The sequence below is a fragment of the Ischnura elegans genome, chromosome 12, assembly GCF_921293095.1.
Source record: "Ischnura elegans chromosome 12, ioIscEleg1.1, whole genome shotgun sequence".
NCBI lineage: Eukaryota > Metazoa > Arthropoda > Insecta > Odonata > Coenagrionidae > Ischnura > Ischnura elegans.
In genome coordinates this window covers 18,588,659-18,607,730 of record NC_060257.1, presented here as the reverse complement: position 1 = coordinate 18,607,730, position 19,072 = coordinate 18,588,659, and the positions used below count along the sequence as shown (strand labels likewise).

The following is a 19,072-nucleotide window of genomic DNA, read 5'->3' as shown; positions in this document are numbered from 1 at the left end:
ATATGTTGGAGAAACATGCGGAGGGATGCTATCTAGAATTAAGGAGCAGGTAAGACCCACAAATAAAAAAAAGCACCATTTTTCAACCATTTCTGAATACGTTTGGAGAGAGATAGGACACAACATTGATTTTGGACGAGCAGAGATAGTGGTAAAGGAGAGCTGCTACTATCAAAGGCAAATCAGGCAAGCCTTGTAAATCCACAAGACCAATAACATAAACCGAGACCACGGCTAACCAATCAGCAACGTATGGAAAAGAGAACTGATTAATCGGTGCTCAGTGGAAGGATGGCCAGTGCTAAGGTTGCAAAAATATTAAGGTTTCTCACCTTCAACCCAAAGATGAAAGTAGGATGGATTTGAAACTGTAATCACTCATAAACGACAAACGTGGTCTGAGAACCGGGAACTGTGCATATTATCATGAGCATCACCACAGAAACCTACTAAAGAATGACTTCTAGATGATGAGTCCCAAACAAACAGGTCAATCAGGAAAGATGATAGAGGTGCCTCAAACCTTTTAGTGCGGCGGGCCGATATATCGGCTTTTGCCACTCGGGCGAAAAGTGCAGCCGGCTGATATATCGCCTCTTACGTAGTGCATTATTTAATTTGCTTTAACTTATTACATTGATGTATTTTATTTTCATAAAAGTAAAAATATCTTGTCAATATTAACCATTTTAACCTCAATAATACAAAAAAACTGCTCATGGATATGTAATAAAATAGCTTTGTAATGTTTTTTTTCCTACTCGCTACATTTTATGAAAATACCCTCCACATTTCTCACCAGTACCTCAGGAAGAAGGATAATAATAGAAGAGGCGATAATAATGTTCTGTGGCATTAGATGTGGCATGATGAGGGTAAAATGGAGAAAAGGAAAATAGCGTACTCTCATTACTGGAATTATGATGTGATCATAGGCGGGTGTAGGGGAGAGGGGGAGACATGGAAACGTGCTCCACCCAGACGCTAAAAAAAAAGACAAAATTTTTTATACAACTATCATTACGTTAATTTATTTTTGTGTATTACAGTCTCAATAATTTAATTTCATATTAATAGCTTTCATATTAAAATGAAGAGATTATTTGTGCAGTCATTGTTGTATCTTTTCTTTAATCTCAATTATGAGAAGATGGTTTTCCTGTCACACCCTTTTCACTCCATCAGGATAAGTGGTATGTGCGAGATTAATACACTGCGGAATTTTAAGATAAATGGTTCAAAATGGTGAGTTTTATGGCTTTCTGAGGGATATTTTATTAATCCTTACACTATTCTACTAGTAATATCATTCCAATTAAGTAAAATGGATTAAACTTAACAATTTCTCTGAGCTCTGGGGGGGTTTTATCCCCCAAAACTCCCCCCTCGCTGCGCCACTGATCTAGAACAACCTCAAAAACAGAAATGTGAACGTGATCTTTGGACGATGATGAGTGCCCAGATGAAACGAGAAACTGATAACAAATTGGAAATGATCACTACATATTATTATTATTATTATTATTACAGTATTCTACCGATTAAGGTAGGTTTCCATGGAGTACTAAAGAAGTGATCTGGGAGCCTCCCTTTCCTTCCAGCGCTCACTACATATTAGTTAGAAAAAATAATGTTCTATTGCATTATGTGCAGGGTGAAGAAGGGAATACATATGCAGAAAAAGAATCCAGTGCACCCTTGTAACTGGAAATGAGAAGGTTATCTCTGGATGATGAGTGCCCTCACAAAGGTGTCACCAGAAAGAAGATGGAAGTGGTCAATAATAGTTTGAAGAGAATAACGTTCCATCACATTATGTGTTGTCTGAGAAAGGGAAAAGGCATGAAAAGTATCTAGAGACCCCTCTAACTGGAAACAATGGATAAAATCTTGTGTAATCCCCGATGAAAGGGGCATGCCAGGTAAGATGAAGACAACCCTAAAGACACGATAATAATTACATTATATTGCATCATGTACTATGTGATGTAGGCAGTGGCAGCTGGTGGTAATTTATCTAGGGTGTGCATTAGTGCAGATATAGGATGATTTAATTATATTACGTTAATATTATTCCATGAGCATCATATTTCGTCGTAATAGAATACATAGCAAGCAAAACACATCCCTGGTACATTCTACCCTTAAAATTGCAAGAACAGAAAGACTATTAGCATGCATGAAAATAATTATTCTAAACACACCTTTACAAGTGACGGTAGGTGAAATTCATTCTCCTTTCCTTACACCCTATGAGGAAGTAGTGTAGAAAACGGCCATACAGATTACTCCGTAGACGGACTAGGATCCTGGGCGCAGGTAGTGTAGGTGGCGGCTACACAACTCTACACTACCTGCAAGTCACTCACCAAAAATATGGGCGTGCACACTCGCATCGTTTTGAGTCTGCTCCCATCACCCATTTGTACAGTGCATACCCCCCCCCCCGCTTACTTCATCCCACCAAAGCACCCTCAAGCAATCGCATAGACCGAAAATGCACCCGGCGCGATGCCACGGGATCGCACACTTGTAGAGCGGTGAATTTGAAAAGGAGATAGCTGTAGTGTTCGGAGCTTCATGTTTCTTGCATATGCAGACAGGATTTTTATCCTTCTCGTTTCAAAGGAATAGTTTTCTTTTATAATTCATTCATCTTTGGGTGTGCACTTGCTAACATGCGTATACTCACGCGCCACCACTGGATGTAGGGGAAATGGAGAAAAGGATTCCTGAACACCCTCGTTACTGGAAATATAGATTTCATCTCAGGGTTGTATTGCCTGGATGAAAGTGGCGACTCAAGATCAGATGGAAAAAGATACTGTGGTTGAGAAAATAATTATCCTCTATTGCATTATGTGTGGAGTCATGAAGGGGAAATAGATCAAGGGAATTTCGAGCATCATTATAAGTGGGAACGAGAAAGTAATTTCTGAATGACGAGTGGGGTCATTCAGGATGAGATGAAGGAAGACCCAATAAGCAAGAATATAATAACACTCTGTACCATTTTGCATAGAATGATGAAGGGGAAATGTTGTTGGAGGTAGGTGTGCTCGCAATTAATTCTTATATTCATGCAGACTAGAAAATGGTCCATTTCATTTTCCACCATCATTTGTGGAGTGAATTACCTATTGAATTGGTTACTTTGGTAGTGGTGAGGTTATGATTGAATATGGTCTTCATTACTTTGAATCTCACTGTCCTGTTGTTAGACGGAAGTCACTGTAAAAAGGTTACATAAAAATAAATAAAATTAAGTTGTCAGACGATGAAAGAGAACCTGATGCATTTTTGAAAGGCTTATTTGAAAAGGTTATTTACATTGTTTTTTTAATCGCAGTACAGTTTCAAGCAACAAATTCACCTAATAGATGATAAAAACATAATAAATATGTAATTGAATTTTATAATAATTTAAAATAAAATTTCATTTCAGTATTTTTCTTGCAAAATTGGTTATTTATTAACTTTCATCTAGTTTTTAAGAGCAGAATAACGTAAAAATCCATTTCCGGGCATGGAATTTCCAAAAACTTGTCTGTGGGAGGACCCCAGAATCACGTGCTAAGGAGGGCCCCATCATGAGGCCTAGCTGAGGGCCCCCAATCACCGCCCCAGGGGGTGGGGGAAGGGAGCGAGGGAGGATCAGGGGAGGTGGTGGGGGCGGCAAAGTTATCTTTACCCCCTCCTGAGAAAACTCCTAGTTCTGGCCCACGGCCCAATCTCACTGTCCTGCTGTTAGACGGAAGTCAGTGAGATTGTTAATTACCTTAGAAGTAGAAAATGAATGATACTCCAAACATATGGATGATAAGTATGCATTCCTGATCTAAGGAAATTGAGTATGTAGAGCAGCCGAAGGGATTTGTGAATAAGAGAAAGGGCTGTTAATGTGTACAAGCTCAACAAAAGCATCTATGGGCTTCATCAGTCTGCTAGAAATTGGTACATATAAAGTTATGCATGACAAATTAAAATCCAGTGGTGTGTTAACGTCAGTAAATGATCCATATTTATATGATCATTCATGTTAGAATTTGTATTTAATAGCTTGTGTTGATGATCTTGGGATGTGGGGCTTCAAGATCAAAATTGAATGGTTGGCTAAGAAATTGTTATATATGTTATGGATTTGGGAAAGGTTTTCAAGTTCCTGTATCTTAGGGTAACATATTATGATAGAAAGAATGTTTACCTAGATCAGGAAATTTATGATAAGAGTTTGCTTAAACTTTTTCGAAAGGTAGATGCAAAGGGACAATTGAATCATTTTACTGAATAATCTTGATAAATTGGGCTCTCAACATGAAGTCTTCTATATGTATTTGACTAGGTAACTCTACTGGGTAGAGTTATTATGTTTTCTGTTTGTAAATCAAGTAGGCACAACAATAAGCCAACAAATGAGAATTGCATTGATGCCAAGCAATCACTTAGGTATCTGAAGCATACTGAGCATTGAGCATTTTATTTATTTATTATTAGTATTCTACCGATTCAGGTAGGTTTTCATGGAGTATTCAAGAAGTGAGCTGGGAGCCTCCCTTTCCTTCCAGCACTACCTTCTTTAATTCACTGTAAGGCCTCTTTCAATCTATCTAAAAATCCTATTCTTTTCCTTCCCCTCCCTCGTTTCCCTAACATTCTACCCTCTAACACCATTTTCAACATCCCCTCACCGCTAAGCACTAACTCCATCCATAACTTCTGTCTCCTCCGTATCTCATCTAAAAGCTGCCTCTCTTCGCCAACCATATCCAGCACTCCGTCGTTCCTATTCCTCTCCGTCCATTTCACCCTCTCCATTCTTCTCCATACCCACATCTCGAATGCCTCCAATCTTCTCTCGTCTTCTTTCCTCAGTGTCCACGTTTCCGCACCGTAGAGAGCTACACACCAGATCAAACTCTTCACTAAACTTTTCTTTAAACTCTTACACAACGATCCTCACAGAAGCTCCTTCCTTTTCATGAATGCCTCCTTCGCTAATGCGATTCTCTTCCTTATGTCCTTACTACTGTATCCATTTTCCTCTAACGTACTGCCTAAATAGTTGAATTGCTCAACCTGCTCAAGTTTTTTCCCACCCACCTTTATATTGAGTCTCACATTCCTCGCTCGTGATGCTTTACAAAACCGCATTACCTTAGTTTTCTTCTGATTAATCCTCATCCCATACTCCTCGCAACGCTCGTATAACGCATCCACTAAAGCCTGAAGCCCCCTAGCTGACTGGCTAATCAACGCCTGATCATCCGCGAATCTCACTGATTTGAACATCATTCCTCCCACTTTTATTCCAGCTTCTAACTCATCCCACGCTTCTCTTACCATCTCTTCAGCGTACACGTTAAAGAGCAGCGGCGATAAAGGACAGCCTTGCCTCACACCTCGGCCAATGCTTGCCCACCTAGATTCTCCGTCCGCTACCCTCACTTGCGCAGTCTGGGCCATAAACAGATTACGAATCAGTCGTCTATCCCTCCAATCTACACCTATTCTCTTGAGAATGTCCATTAACTTAACCCAGTTCACCCTATCAAATGCTTTCTCAAAATCCACGAAACACGCATATATGTCCTGCTCATACTCTAGGTTCCTCTCCACGAGGGACCTCATTATTGCTATTGCATCACAGGTTGACTTCCCTTTTCTGAAACCAACCTGATCTTCGCCCAAATACTCGTTTGTCCTTGCCTCCATTCGTCTGTTCAATATCCTCAGCACCACTTTCGCCGCATGCGATATTAGGCTGATAGTCCTATAATCTCCGCATTCCACAGCTTTCTTCTTTTTCGGAAGCGGAATTAAAACAGTCTTCACGAAATCCTCCGGCCAACATCCCTCCTCATAGATCCTGCGCACTAGTTCGAAAAACCTTTTCTTACCTTCCTTCCCTAGATTCTTCAGAAGCTCACACGGTATATTGTCCACGCCTACTGCTTTCCTAGCCTTCATATCACGGAGTGCTCTCTCTATTTCCGAATCTAATATCTCCGGCCCAAGATTATCCTCCTCCACTGCACTTTCCTCCTCTAGAGTCAATCTCTCTGGTCTGTTCATTCCGCCATACAGGTCCTCCATGTATTCCTTCCATCTACCCTGTACCTCTTCTCGCTCGGTTGGTATCCTCCCATCTTTAGCCTTAATTTTAGCCATGGTTTGTCCTCTTTTGCCGCCCGATAGCGACTTCACATTGGCGTACAACACGCCTACTTCTCCATCCTTCTGGAACTTTTCCATTTCCTCACACTGTATTTTCCACCAAGCCTCCCTTGCTCTCTTTGTTTCACGCTGTAATCGATTAATAATTTGTCTATACATTATTTTGCCCTGTTCTGTGCCCACGTTCTTCCACTTCCTCCTCTCCTCCATTTCTTTTACCATTGCCTCCGTTATCCACGGCTTCTTTATCCTTCTACTGTCCATGTAGCCAATTGACTTCTCCGCCGCTTGGACTATTCCCGTTTTAATATTATCCCATCTTTCCTCAACAGTCTTGGTGCTGTCAATGTCCCACATACTAATGTCCACTAGTTCCTGATATTCTCTCCTCATACTCCCTTTCAGGGCTTCTACGTTCCATTTCTTCATCTTCCTAACTTTCATAAGTCTTTTGAATCTTACGTTGCATTTCATGAGCACTAGATTGCGGGTCCGAATCCGCATCCTCTGCAGGGAAGCTGCGCGAGTTTTTCACACTGTTCCTAAACCTCTGTCTTACCATAATGTAGTCTATTTGATATCTCCCCGCATCCCCTGGACTTTTCCATGTGTACCTTCGCCCTTTATGATGATTGAACCACGTGTTTGTGATGAATAATTTGTTTCTCCTATAAAATTCTGCTGCTTTCTCTCCCCTGTCGTTTTGCATTCCTAGTCCAAGATCTCTTATTTTGTGTCCATCCCTCCCTTCCCCGACTGAGGCGTTCCAGTCCACCATCACTACCAGATTTTTCTTACCCGGTGTGTCTCTAATTATTTCCTCGAGCTGTTCAAACACCTCATCTACTTCTTCCTCCCTATGATTGCTAGTGGGCATGTAAACTTGGATCACCACAAGGTTTGTGGGCCACGCCTCAATTTCTACCACCAGAATCCTATCGCTTACCTGGTCTATGCCTACCACACGCTTACCCATCTTCCCGTTTAATACTAAAGCTACCCCTCGCTGACTTTCCTCCCCACCACTATAGGTATATAATTCTATACCCATCACTCCAATAGTCCCCCCATCCCTCCACCTCACCTCGCATAATCCTAAGATATCTATCCTCCCTTTATCCATTTCCCTTTTGATATTTTCTAACTTCCCCACCCTCATCATTGTCCTCACATTCCACGTCCCTATATTTACAGCCGACTTCTTCTTCTCCATCTTCTTGGTCTTCTTTCCTTCTTTCTTCATTGCTGCTGTTGATGATAATGATGATGATGTTAAGTCTCTGCAAGGATTTCGCATGTTGGCGACCCCGAGGACCTTGCCGACCTCGCTGCCGTGCCCGACACCAGCCCTTTGTGGACGGGTCCCGGGCGATGAGATTCCGAGGCTCATTTGGTTGTACTCCATGTTTTCAGGGAAGAGATAGTTGGTAGGGTTTCCCACTTCCATTCTAACAGTGTTTTTCACGTGACACCATCACGTGGACTACCTTTCGTCTGGCTCCTACCCTTCGACCTATCTGGCATGGGTGGCCCTACCGGGAATAATTTAGAATTAATCCCATCAGTGCAGCTCTAGGGGTCATAGGAACGCGCAAGCTTTTCCACCGCGACAAGGTTGTAGCCCAAGGGAAAGGGCATTGAGCATAGCTGTATTCAAATAAAAATAAACATATTGAAGTGTATGTTAATGCCGATAGAAAGGCAACAATAAAGTGGATAAAAGATAATTCTGTGGTTATGTTTTTATCCTAGCAAGTGGTGCTGTTAATAGGAAAACTTCTAAACAAAGTAGAGAGGCTCTGTCTACATTGGAAGGAGAATCGATGGCCATGATAAGGGCAACTAAAAAAGTCATTTGATTCACTAGTTTGCTTGATGAGATTGGTCCAGGGGCGGTCTGGCCAGGTCGGCTGATCAGCACCTCTCCAGGCCACCACAACACTCACGTCATGCAGCGTACATGAAAGGTGTAATAATAAAATTCTCAAGTTACTTAAACCAAAGTATTTTTGCAATCGTAAAATTCTACACTTTCATTAGTTGATATACACTGTATGGATTTCTTAGAGCAATAATGTCATTTAAAAAATAAATAATAAGTGTCGGACTGGAGTGTAGCCAGGAATTTTGTTCAGGGGGGGTTCGAAAACCTGGGGGGGAAAATTTTTGTAAAAAAGGGGTGGTACTACACTTCTGTGGTATTGGGTTTTAAACTAATTTTTAACACTTCTCATAACCCAAAAAACTACACTTGTTAAAGAAATATTTGGTAAATTCATGATTTTTCAATCCTTTCCTCTATGAGAAAATTGTATAACCCTGTTTCAAATTTTTATACATTGCCATGGTAATGTATAAGAATGTATGAAAATTTGAAACAGGTTTATACAATTTTTTCATAGGGGTTTTCTTCCTTTATGAAGAAAAATTATTGAGTTTTTATATTTTGTGGGGGGCGGGCGGGGGGGGGAGGGAGTGGAGGAGGAAGGGGGGGTCCCGACCCCCCTGGCTACGCCACTGGTGTTGGAAAATAGGAGAGAACCTGATGCTTTTTTGAAAGGGTTATTTTAGAGGATTTTTTAGATTTCAGCTCTGTTTCAAGGAACGATTTCACTAAATAATAGATACAGTGAAACCTCGGTTAGCGAACGCCTCTGAAAACGAACAATTTGGATAACTACCAAAAATTTGCTAGAAATTTGCCTCTGATAGCAAACAAAATTTCAGTTAGCGAACAGATGTGGAGCGACCAATTTTGTGTTCGGTGCCGTGCGATCCCAAATGGATACGAAGTAATACCTCCATCCACTCACGCAGTGACGGCGCTAGCAGGTGCGGGGCTAGGGGCGAACCTTCAGTGCGGGGCCCTTCACTTAAAATATTAAACTCTATACCCCATCTACGAACTCGAGCATTTTGAATCCCTACCACTCTCTGGTAAAGTATGTGTTCCCCTCCCACATTCAGACTTCGTAATTACGCCGTTATGATACCATCACGCAGTTGAGTTCAAAATAGTATAATACAAATTAAATTTATAATTATATTTATTCATAAAATTATAACGTAAAATAAACATAAAAAGCGCACTTTTTACTTTAAATTACTGCATTATTATTCCTTTTTCATAATATTATTTTTTGTCTAGCACGGACTTAACAATACAGTAATAGTTGAAATTGCGTTTTCAAACTATCTTATATTTTAATTTTTTTTCACGAACGCGGGGCCCCCCAAAGCGCGGGACCCGGGGCAGTCGCCCCGCCCTAAGGCCGGCTCTGCACTCACGCTATCACATGGCAGTAAAAACGGTTAGTTTTCCTATGTTTAAATGCTTTCTTTAATGATTTTATTTATATTTAACTCGATTTGGACTGTATTTTAACCATTCTCATTTAAAAAAGCATACCTATATAGCCTGTAACTTTCATATACATAATAGCGAGTCAATAGGAGCAAGGAACCAATTTTTCCTATTTCCTTTATTTCTTATGGGGAAAATTGTTTTGGATAGCAAACATTTTGGATATCGACCAGCTTTCTGGAACGGATTGTGGTCGTTATCCGAGGTTCTACTGTAATTAATAGAAAATTTTATAATCAGTAAAATTGCCACTTTTCATAGTACATAATTTTTCTTACAAAATTGCTATTTTTCATTAAGTTTTATCTGGTTTTAAAATCCCAGAATAGTGTCAAAATCCACTTCCTAGCATGCGATTTCCTGAATTTTTCCAGGGGAGGATCTCCGAATCCCTCGGTAAAGTGACCCGATCTTGAGTTCCAGCTGAGGGCCCCCAATCACCCCAGACCACTCCTGGATAGGTTCTCGCCTAAGCCACGACAATTTTTTTGACAATAATGGTGCAATTAGTCAAACAAAATGTGAAATGTTATTGGAAAAACCAAGCAGATTGTATGTTTTTGAAAGATGCAAAGGGATAGGGAGAAGCAGACTTTGTCTACAGTACACTAAGGAATAACTTAGCTATATAATTTCTCAACCGAAGTTTTAAGTGGTCCACAGATGAAGGAAGTGCTTCCCAAATTAAGTTTAAGAAAATTTCTTCTGATTGATTTATTTTGTTTTCTGTGTGAAATTATTTTTATGTATGATGCAAAAATTAATTGCAATTACAGGATAGTGTTGGAAATAGACTCACAATAAATTACTATTTTAATTCACACCAAATATTGTGTATGGTTTTTATTGAGTGTTTTTTTCTTTTGAATAAAATAATTCAAGACCCTCGAAATTATGAGAAAATGGTGTAGTTCATTTAAAGTTTCCCATTAACCAACATCCTTATTTTTGGAGTGAATTACGTACCACCAAATGTCTCAATATAAAATGAGTTTTGCAAACAATGTTTGGGCAGCATCACTCTCACCCACATGCTGCTCTTTTGGCTGGTTGGCCTCTGGAATAAGAACAATCGAGGTACTGATGCTCCTCATTAATTTCCTCTGCCCCCTCCAGCAGGCGCTAACCAAAGTTCATTATCAAGGAGCTGTGATACACTTCAATGTGAATCAGGTTGACTACAAAGCAAACAATAAGCTAGACTATCAATTCATCAATAGTACATAGTGATCAAAGATGACCCACTTTAGAAAGCAATTTCAATTAAAACAGAGCCTTGATACATCTACATACTTCACAAGCAAGTGGCTTCAATAGGCATTTGGCGGACACCAGCCGCTACCAAATAAAAAATTAAATTCCCTAAAAAAGTTCTGCAAGGCATTTGTTATAGTCATTTATTGTTCTTGGGGAAAAATCAATTCCCATACCTATCCATTCAGCAAAATAACTCTCTTAATTTATCGTTCCTGCCGGACCTGGAAATATAGTGGGGTCCAATTATGATGTTCCCCATTTAACTTTGAAAGAATTCTATAATACAATGCTCAAGTAATGAAAACATCACGTGCAGCCTAAGAGTATCTATATGCTCCCACCTTAATTCATTTGACATCTCTGTAACACTTTCTAAATCCCCATACAGATATACCATTGTTCCAGAACTGTGCCAAGGAAATGATCATGAATGGATTATAATGGCATATTTTATCTGTTTGAGCAGGCCACTCCATTTGAGCTAATAATGGCACCTCTATATTTTCATCAATAAAAAATAGCTTGATAGGAAGAGAATACGTTGATGACTCAAAAATTCATTTGTCTAATAATAGCTTACAGGTGGGTTACACAACATCATAGAAGGATCTTAAAAGGAGATGCGGAAAGAGATGCTTGCCAGTATTCCGACAGCAAAGGAAATAAATTTCCTTTTTGTGATTTTCTCAGTAACATATTCACGCATGAAGTATTAAGAGCCATATCTCATCACTGAGAATCCTGAGGGGAAGGTAAAAGGAAGGAAAGGAGAGCTCACTGGAGTCACAAAAATAACGCAAAATAAACATACTCTTAAATTCAGTACGAAAATCATCACGGCTCACAAGGTCGTGGCATGTTTGACCAAAACCAACAAACAAAAGAAAAATAAGAGAATAATTATATTATTGCTAGGAGTGAAATGCACAAGCATATGATACAGCAATTCATCAAAAGAATTTGGTAGATGGCAATGAAAGATAGGTTACTAAGAGGAAACAATGGTGGTGAACAATGGTTGAACAGTCTGGCCAAGAGGATTTTTAGCAGAGACGTCAGAGCCATTGCTCTCCTGTCCTTCACTCGTCTGCAAACTGCAGCACTGCACAATTTTTGTTCTACACTCCAAACTGTCATTGTGGGTCACAAGTTGAACCAGTTTGGCTAAAAAAAAACAAAAGAAAATGCCCTTTTTGCTGGCTCAGCTCCTGTTCATTTCTATGTCGATGGGTTATTGAAACACACATTGAAAACAAAGGAACATTTGCTGGACAATGAATAAAGAACATTCCCTTGTTCATTTTTCCAAATTGGTTTAACTTGGGAACCACAGAAGCAGTTTGGAGTGGAGCTCAAAAATTGTCTAGTGCTACATTAAGTAAATAAACCCTGAGTAACCGGCATTTACTGGGTTCCTCCCAATTTTTGAGACATTATTATTATTCAAGTATTCTAACAGTTAAGGTAGGTTTACATAAGAGTGATTTGCATGTTAACCCAGCCTGCCTATTCCACCGGAGTGGAGTTATTTCATCAATTAACAATAAGGAACAAATTCAAACTCCTTTTCAATCCATCTATAACTACTATTCTTACCCCTCCTGCACTAACCTTACAGTCTTCCTTCTAACACAGATTTGGTCATTCCCTGCCACCACAGCACTCCCTTCATCCAAACCTTAGGTCCATATCTCATTCGGTAGTTTTTCTCCTCATCCACTACCACATTCACGTCATTCTTCATCCTCCTAGACACTTCACCTTATCCACATGCATAACTCAAAGGCCTCCAGTCATTTCTAGTTCTCCTCCAATAACTCCCTCATTTCTACACCATAAAATAGGAGGATAATGGGCGATACATACTTTCGTATTCACTATTATATCTTGAGAAAAATAATACTGTGAATTAGAATATGTGAGGAGTTCTCGGCATAAAGGGACTTAAGGGGGGTACAGGGGCATATGCCCCTCCAGATGTTTAAAAAATAGACGAGATCTTTAATATGGTCATCATTACATTGGTTTTGTGCATTACAGAGCCTCAATCTTTTAATACCATATTAATGACTTTTATATTAAAATAAAGAGAATATTTTATACAGTAATTGTTGTCTGTTGTTATTAATCACAAATATGAAAAGATCGTTTGCCTGTTAGACCCTTGAGCCCCCCCCCCCTCCTAGAAAAAAATCCTGGATTTGCCCCGCCACCGGGTCAGGAAATGTGTCCCAACCCGGTGGCAATCCCAAGAACTCTTCACACACTTTATTCGCTGAGAAATCACCAAATCGTTCTAGAATATAGAAGTACCCTGAGATTTTTGGCAAAAGAGGGAGCACTATAAATAAAAAGCTCAAATGAATGGGTATATATAGTCGAGGAAAGATATGCAAAAATAAAGAAATTTTTGCGTCCTGGACGGATCGGAATGCGGTTTTTTGCATTCGCTTGCAAAAATTATTTGTAAAAAAGTTACCATATTTTCATTTGGGAGAAACCTTTAGTTGCACCAGGTGTTCGGAGGGTCGTTTTCGACGTGGAATTGTGATTTAGCGCCTCAAAAAACACACCTCCGATAATTTTCGGGTTGTTTTTGTCGATATTGTCAAGAAAGTTCTTGGGGATGACGTCCAGGTCCAGGTTCTGGTGCACCAGGTGTCCGGGGGAGGTTTGCCGATGCCATATTTGAATTCAGCGACCCAAAAAACCCCCGGATGCCGCTTGTTTTTCCTTTCCCGCATGAACTCTGGGACAGTTCCACGGAGATGACGTTCGACGGTGTTCCTGAGCCCCAGGTGGTCCGGGTGTCAATTTGAACATCATAATCGTGATCAGCGACCTCAAGAACCCCCGTGTACCTGTTCCGGGCCAGTTCTAACTCTTTTCTACAAAGTTATTATGTTTTCCAAAGGGCGTCTCAGAAATTGCATTTTCCGAGTGCATTTTGGCCTGCAGCAATGCAACTAAAGGTTTCTCCCAAATGAAAATATGGTAACTTTTTTACAAATAATTTTTGCAAGCGAATGCAAAAAACCGCATTCCGATCCGTCCAGGATGCAAAAATTTCTTTATAATGGCCTTTTTTCGCGTATCTTTCCTCGACTAATAATGTACCCGGAATGACAGCTCATCATTACCACCTACATGGTCAAGGGTGAATCAGAAAAATATTTAAATGCAATGATAACTATTATTTCCGGGCTCATTGAATTTTATTGACAATATGTACTCAAATGAATTGTAGTCTATCTTTAAAAGTAGGTATAAAATTAATTTTTAATTAATAACACCGTCAACTAGTGCCCTAAAAGAATTGGAAATGAATAATTTCATTTGATAGCAGTCCTAAGAATTCATTATACATAGAAAGCAGTTCACTTCGATCACAACAAACATAGTATGAGTCAAGTCACTACATTCTATACAATTGCTTTCAATTCAGTTCATTTAATTTATTTTGTTGCCAAAAATTTTTCATTATGGATCACCTCCAATGGGTGAGAAGTAAAAATGATGACGAAGATAAATTCTTGGCATTTTTTATAGGTACATCACAATTCACAATATGTACTCTTGTTTACCACGTTTAAAGGTCCAGATAAAGGCTGAAGCATGAATGCCTCCTTAGAATTTTGCTTTATTATGATAGGCTTTTCCCTCCTAAAACAATAAACAAGTGATCACCCCAGTAGTTACAAGATAAATAATAACTTTTAGAGTAAAACTGAGAGTTCGCTACCAATGCAGTATCTACAGCAAATTGTTGGCTTTCAAAGTTATTCTACTTAATGAAATTCACTATTAAATACTCCAATTAATTAACATGCCTGCAATTGTGTCTTTCATTTTTGTAAACATACAGTTCTCCCAATATTGAGCACAAATTCCATTGATAACATGAAAACTGCTCAAACATACTCAGAGTAGGTCACTTAGGTAAGTTAGGGTATATACTCTGAGCACAATATGTACATTAATTAAAGAATGTCAACATTTGTACATAGCTAAATGAAAAGATTCAACAAGAGGCATTATTTGGAGATTGGTTTCATGATTTAAACCAATGAAAATTGTCACATGATCACACCATTGACAGTTAATCAAATAACCTTAAGTGACAGTCACAGAATTAATAACTACACAAAAATTCCCAACCACGCAGACACAGTATAAAAGGACACTCAACATGATTCACAATATGCATGAAATTTCACAGTCGGTTCTGGTGGCACATAAAAAAAGACTTACATTTAATCATTAACCACATTCAGCTAAGCCTTCAAGCTGCCTTTCCACTTTTCAGTAGAAATATTTAGAGACCTCCAGAAAACTTACAGAACTTGAAAATTTACTGCTGGTTGTCTATTGCATAAGCAAATGGGATTTGTATGTACATTGTACATATGGTAAAAGAGTTAATCAGAACCCATTGCAAATCGTAGTGGAAAATCCAGCAGAATCTTCTCGAAGACATTACAAAAAGCTCAAATGAAATACTTCACTACCCTCTTTATTTTAAGGCCAAACAATTTTCCTTTTCTTCTTTTTCTCATCTTCCTCATTATCCTTATCCTTGGCTGGTAATGGCTGAAAGAAAATATTCCATTACATTTAATCTGAAAAGAAGACTGAGTCTTCCAAAAATTCTAAGATAAACAAGCCTCGATATAATCATAAATATTTTACTCTGATATGAAAGAATAAAATTTTAGAAATATTCGACCAATAAAACCAGATTAGTGGTTGATTATTTCTAAAATTTTATTCTACAGTAATCAACCACAAATAATCAACCACTAAAACAAGATTACATATCATCAATTCATATGGCTTAAAGATTAATGATCGCAACCCAACATCAAACCTTGGTCCAGAAAACTAATTAATTCGCATTAAATAGCTAAATTTAGAGAAAATAAATTTAGCAATGCAGCATTATTCAGCAATATTCACCATTGCAAAAATACCATGGAACCTTATGCAAAATAGGTAACTTTGTAGTTAACAAATGGAAACCATGGAGGGAGACATGATAAGGACAGAGGAGATAGTTGGAGTTGATCAATGTAGAGGGTAATAAATAATTGATTCCGGCGTGAAGCTAATAGGGCAAGGAAGGCTTGGTGGAAACGACAGAGTGAAGAAATTGAAAAGTTCCAGAAGGAAGGAGAGGCAGGCACTATGTATTTCAAGATTGAGTCACTACCGGGTAGTAAAAGATGGCAAGCCAAGTCAAAAATCAAGGTTATCATGTGCTGATCAAGTGAGACGAGGGTCAGAATAGATGGAAGGAATATGTGGAGGATCTGTACAACAGAAAGAACAAGCAGCAGAGATTGAATATAGAAAAGGTGCAGTGGAGGAGGATAATCTTGGGCCAGGGATCTTAGGCTCAGAAATTGTGAGAGCCCTAGGTGAGATAGGCTAGGAAAGCAGTGGGCAAGGATTATATACCCTGTGAGCTTATAAAGAATCGGGAGAGGGACGGTAAGAGGTTTTTTGAACTAGTATGCAGGATCTATGAGGAAGGATGTTGGCCTGAGGATTTCGTGAAAATGGTTCCACTTCCTTCAAACCAGAACGGAAGAAAGCTATAGATTATGGAGATTATAGGACTATTAGCCTAATATCGCACATGGCAAAAGTGGTCCTGAGGATATTAAACAGACAAATGGAGGCAATGTAAAATAAATATAGGGCTTAAGGCCAGTTTGGTTTCAGAAAGGGGAAGTGAACTTGATATGCAATAGTGATGAAAAACCTAGAATATAGCCTGGATGTGTATGGCTGCTTTGTGGATTTTGAAAGAGCATTCGGCCAAGTGGATTGGGTATAAAGCTAATGGATATTCTAAAAAAATAGGAATACATTGGGAGGATAGGTGACTCATTCTTAATCTTTATAAGGCCCAAACTGCACAACTGAAGACAGCGGATAGAGAATCTGGGTGGGCAAGCATTTGACAAGGAGTGAGGTAAGGCTGTCCACTGTGTCTTTTATGGGGAGAGAGGAGTAACAACTAAGTGCTGGACATGGTGGGTGAGGAGAGGCAGCTTCTAGATGAGATTTGGAGGAGACAGAAGTAATGGATGGAATGAGTATTGAGCAAGGAGGGGAGGTTGAGAACAGTGTTGGAATGTGGAAGGAAGGGAATAGGATTTTTAGATGGAATGAAAGGGAGAACTTAGGTCTTACTGCGAATTGAAGAGAGAAGTCCATCAAGTGAGGGGTGACTGCCACAGTACTTCTTAAATACTACAATAATAGCAATAATTAGCAGTAAGGAAACAAATTAATTTGCTGTGAGATATTGGTGGCACAATTTTCGTAAAAATTTCCCTCCTTACAAAATAGTACTTAGATCTAACCGTGCAGAATGTTCATATAATTTACACTGAATGGAAGAGCACTACATTTACAAAGGATAATTGATATTTCGAAAAGAATAACCAAAGACAAATAGTAAGGAAAAGATAAGAGTAAGAAGAGGACAGAAGTAGTCTTAATATTTGGGGAAAAGGGATGGAAAATTTACTATTGAAATGAACAGATGGAGTGCATGGATTTTCAACATATACGCATTTACGCTTCATTGAATAATGATAATAAATGTATCGAGAGAAATTAAAAAAAAAACCAATCAATTATTAGGGTAATAAACACTTTTGAGTGACAGTAGCATTTTACGTACCTCACCGACAGTGTGTGACCTTTTCAGTTTTATAACCGTAGTTGATTTACTCTCAGAACTCGCCAATTTCGGAGATTCTACCGACTTCTCTCGGCTTTCGCCTTCACTTTTAGGCCGTTTCCGACGATCATTTATAACGATATGGTCGAGAGAGTCGCGAGATTTACTCAAAGAACGTTTCTCATGAGATAATCTCGAATCATCTCTTGAAACACTGCTCCGCTGGCCACTTCGGCTGGAAGAATTGGCTTCTTTCTCATTATTTTTCATACTCCTGTGAAGATACAAGATGAGATTAGATCTTAAATATAACCGAATTAATTTAGAAAGCATAAATTTTCCCATTTCCACATTACATTTCCGCTTTTTTCCGTAGAGCATTCAGAATTTTACCCCTTCTGTTATCACTGTACGTTCTCTGAGGCAAAGGCAACACTATTCTATGAAATAAATCTACCAACTTATACTTGTCTAGGCCTTCAATTAGTTGCTTTTGCACACATCTCTGGAAAGTAAGGACAGAGAAAATAAAAGATCTGCAAATCGTGGTTGCCGCCAAAGTGGTGGGTAGAAGCTTTACTATAATTCTAGAATACTAACAGAGACTTACTGAAAGAAGTATTTGTACTAGTTCTTCTCGGGATAATAGCTCCGGATATAATAAATTTCCGCCTCCCACAGAAGGATTCCACTCTTCAGCCATTGTTTATCTCTTGTAAACAAAATTCCGAACATGTAACTTGTGGGGGTCTACCATAATGCAAAAAGAACACCGGAAAAACAAAACAGTCACTTAAATCGCCATGAAATAAATGACTAACGGATATATGAAGCGCCTAATTTAATTTCTAATATTCATGTTCAAGTTCATGTTAATGGGGTTGAATATTTGAATTCATTTCTTTCTGTGTAGTTCCGTATTTCCGAACTTCATATAAATATTCGGCAACGTTTATTTTTTATAAATTTGAATTTATAGTCTTATTTCAGAGTTATTTAATATATTTTTTAGGTCAAAGCGTATAATTAAAATGCTTTTAATCATTCAGGGTCCACGTAAATGCGCTTTTGTAACATCAAGATGATCATCTACTCCTATCTTTGAGACTTCCACCAAATCTACATCTTACCTTGCTGAAAGAGGGCTTCACAGAGGAAAGGTCAAGTTTTCATTTCTTATTGTTGTAGGCTTTAGTTGAAGGTGATGTTTAAAAAAAATTTGAAACCAAATATGTTTGTGAAACCATATGAAATCATTACCAAACCAAAGGTTAGTGGTTCGCTGTTCGCATTCGCTGTTTATAATTTCTTAGTTACAGTTTTTTCTCTGAAATGCCTATGTATGCATTCTGCCACAAACCTTTACATTATGTTATGGTTTCTGGCCGATGTGACTCATAATAATGTGATTATGTAAAAGTAACTGAGGTTGGCGAAATGTAATGGAATGATATCCTGATTTAACCCAGATAGCACAAAGTAAGAGAGTTATCAGTTTCTTATGGAAAAAATTGATTAGCAGCTTATCGTAAGCTAAGGGGTTTATGTAAGGAAAGGGTAAGATTTTAGGGAATAATAGGTAA

The 19,072-nt window shown here is 38.7% G+C and overlaps 1 protein-coding gene across 1 annotated transcript; it reads right to left on the bottom strand.

The window, feature by feature from the left end:
* Positions 1-13,991: 13,991 nt before the first annotated feature.
* On the bottom strand, positions 13,992-18,277 carry LOC124169368 (probable ATP-dependent RNA helicase DDX46). The gene is made up of 4 exons (XM_046547957.1): positions 18,100-18,277; positions 17,846-17,994; positions 17,490-17,763; positions 13,992-15,385 (listed from the first exon to the last, which is right to left on the bottom strand). Exons 1-4 carry the CDS (start codon positions 18,190-18,192, stop codon positions 15,314-15,316), a joined length of 588 nt encoding a protein of 195 aa, XP_046403913.1. The 5' UTR covers positions 18,193-18,277; the 3' UTR covers positions 13,992-15,313.
* Positions 18,278-19,072: the final 795 nt, after the last annotated feature.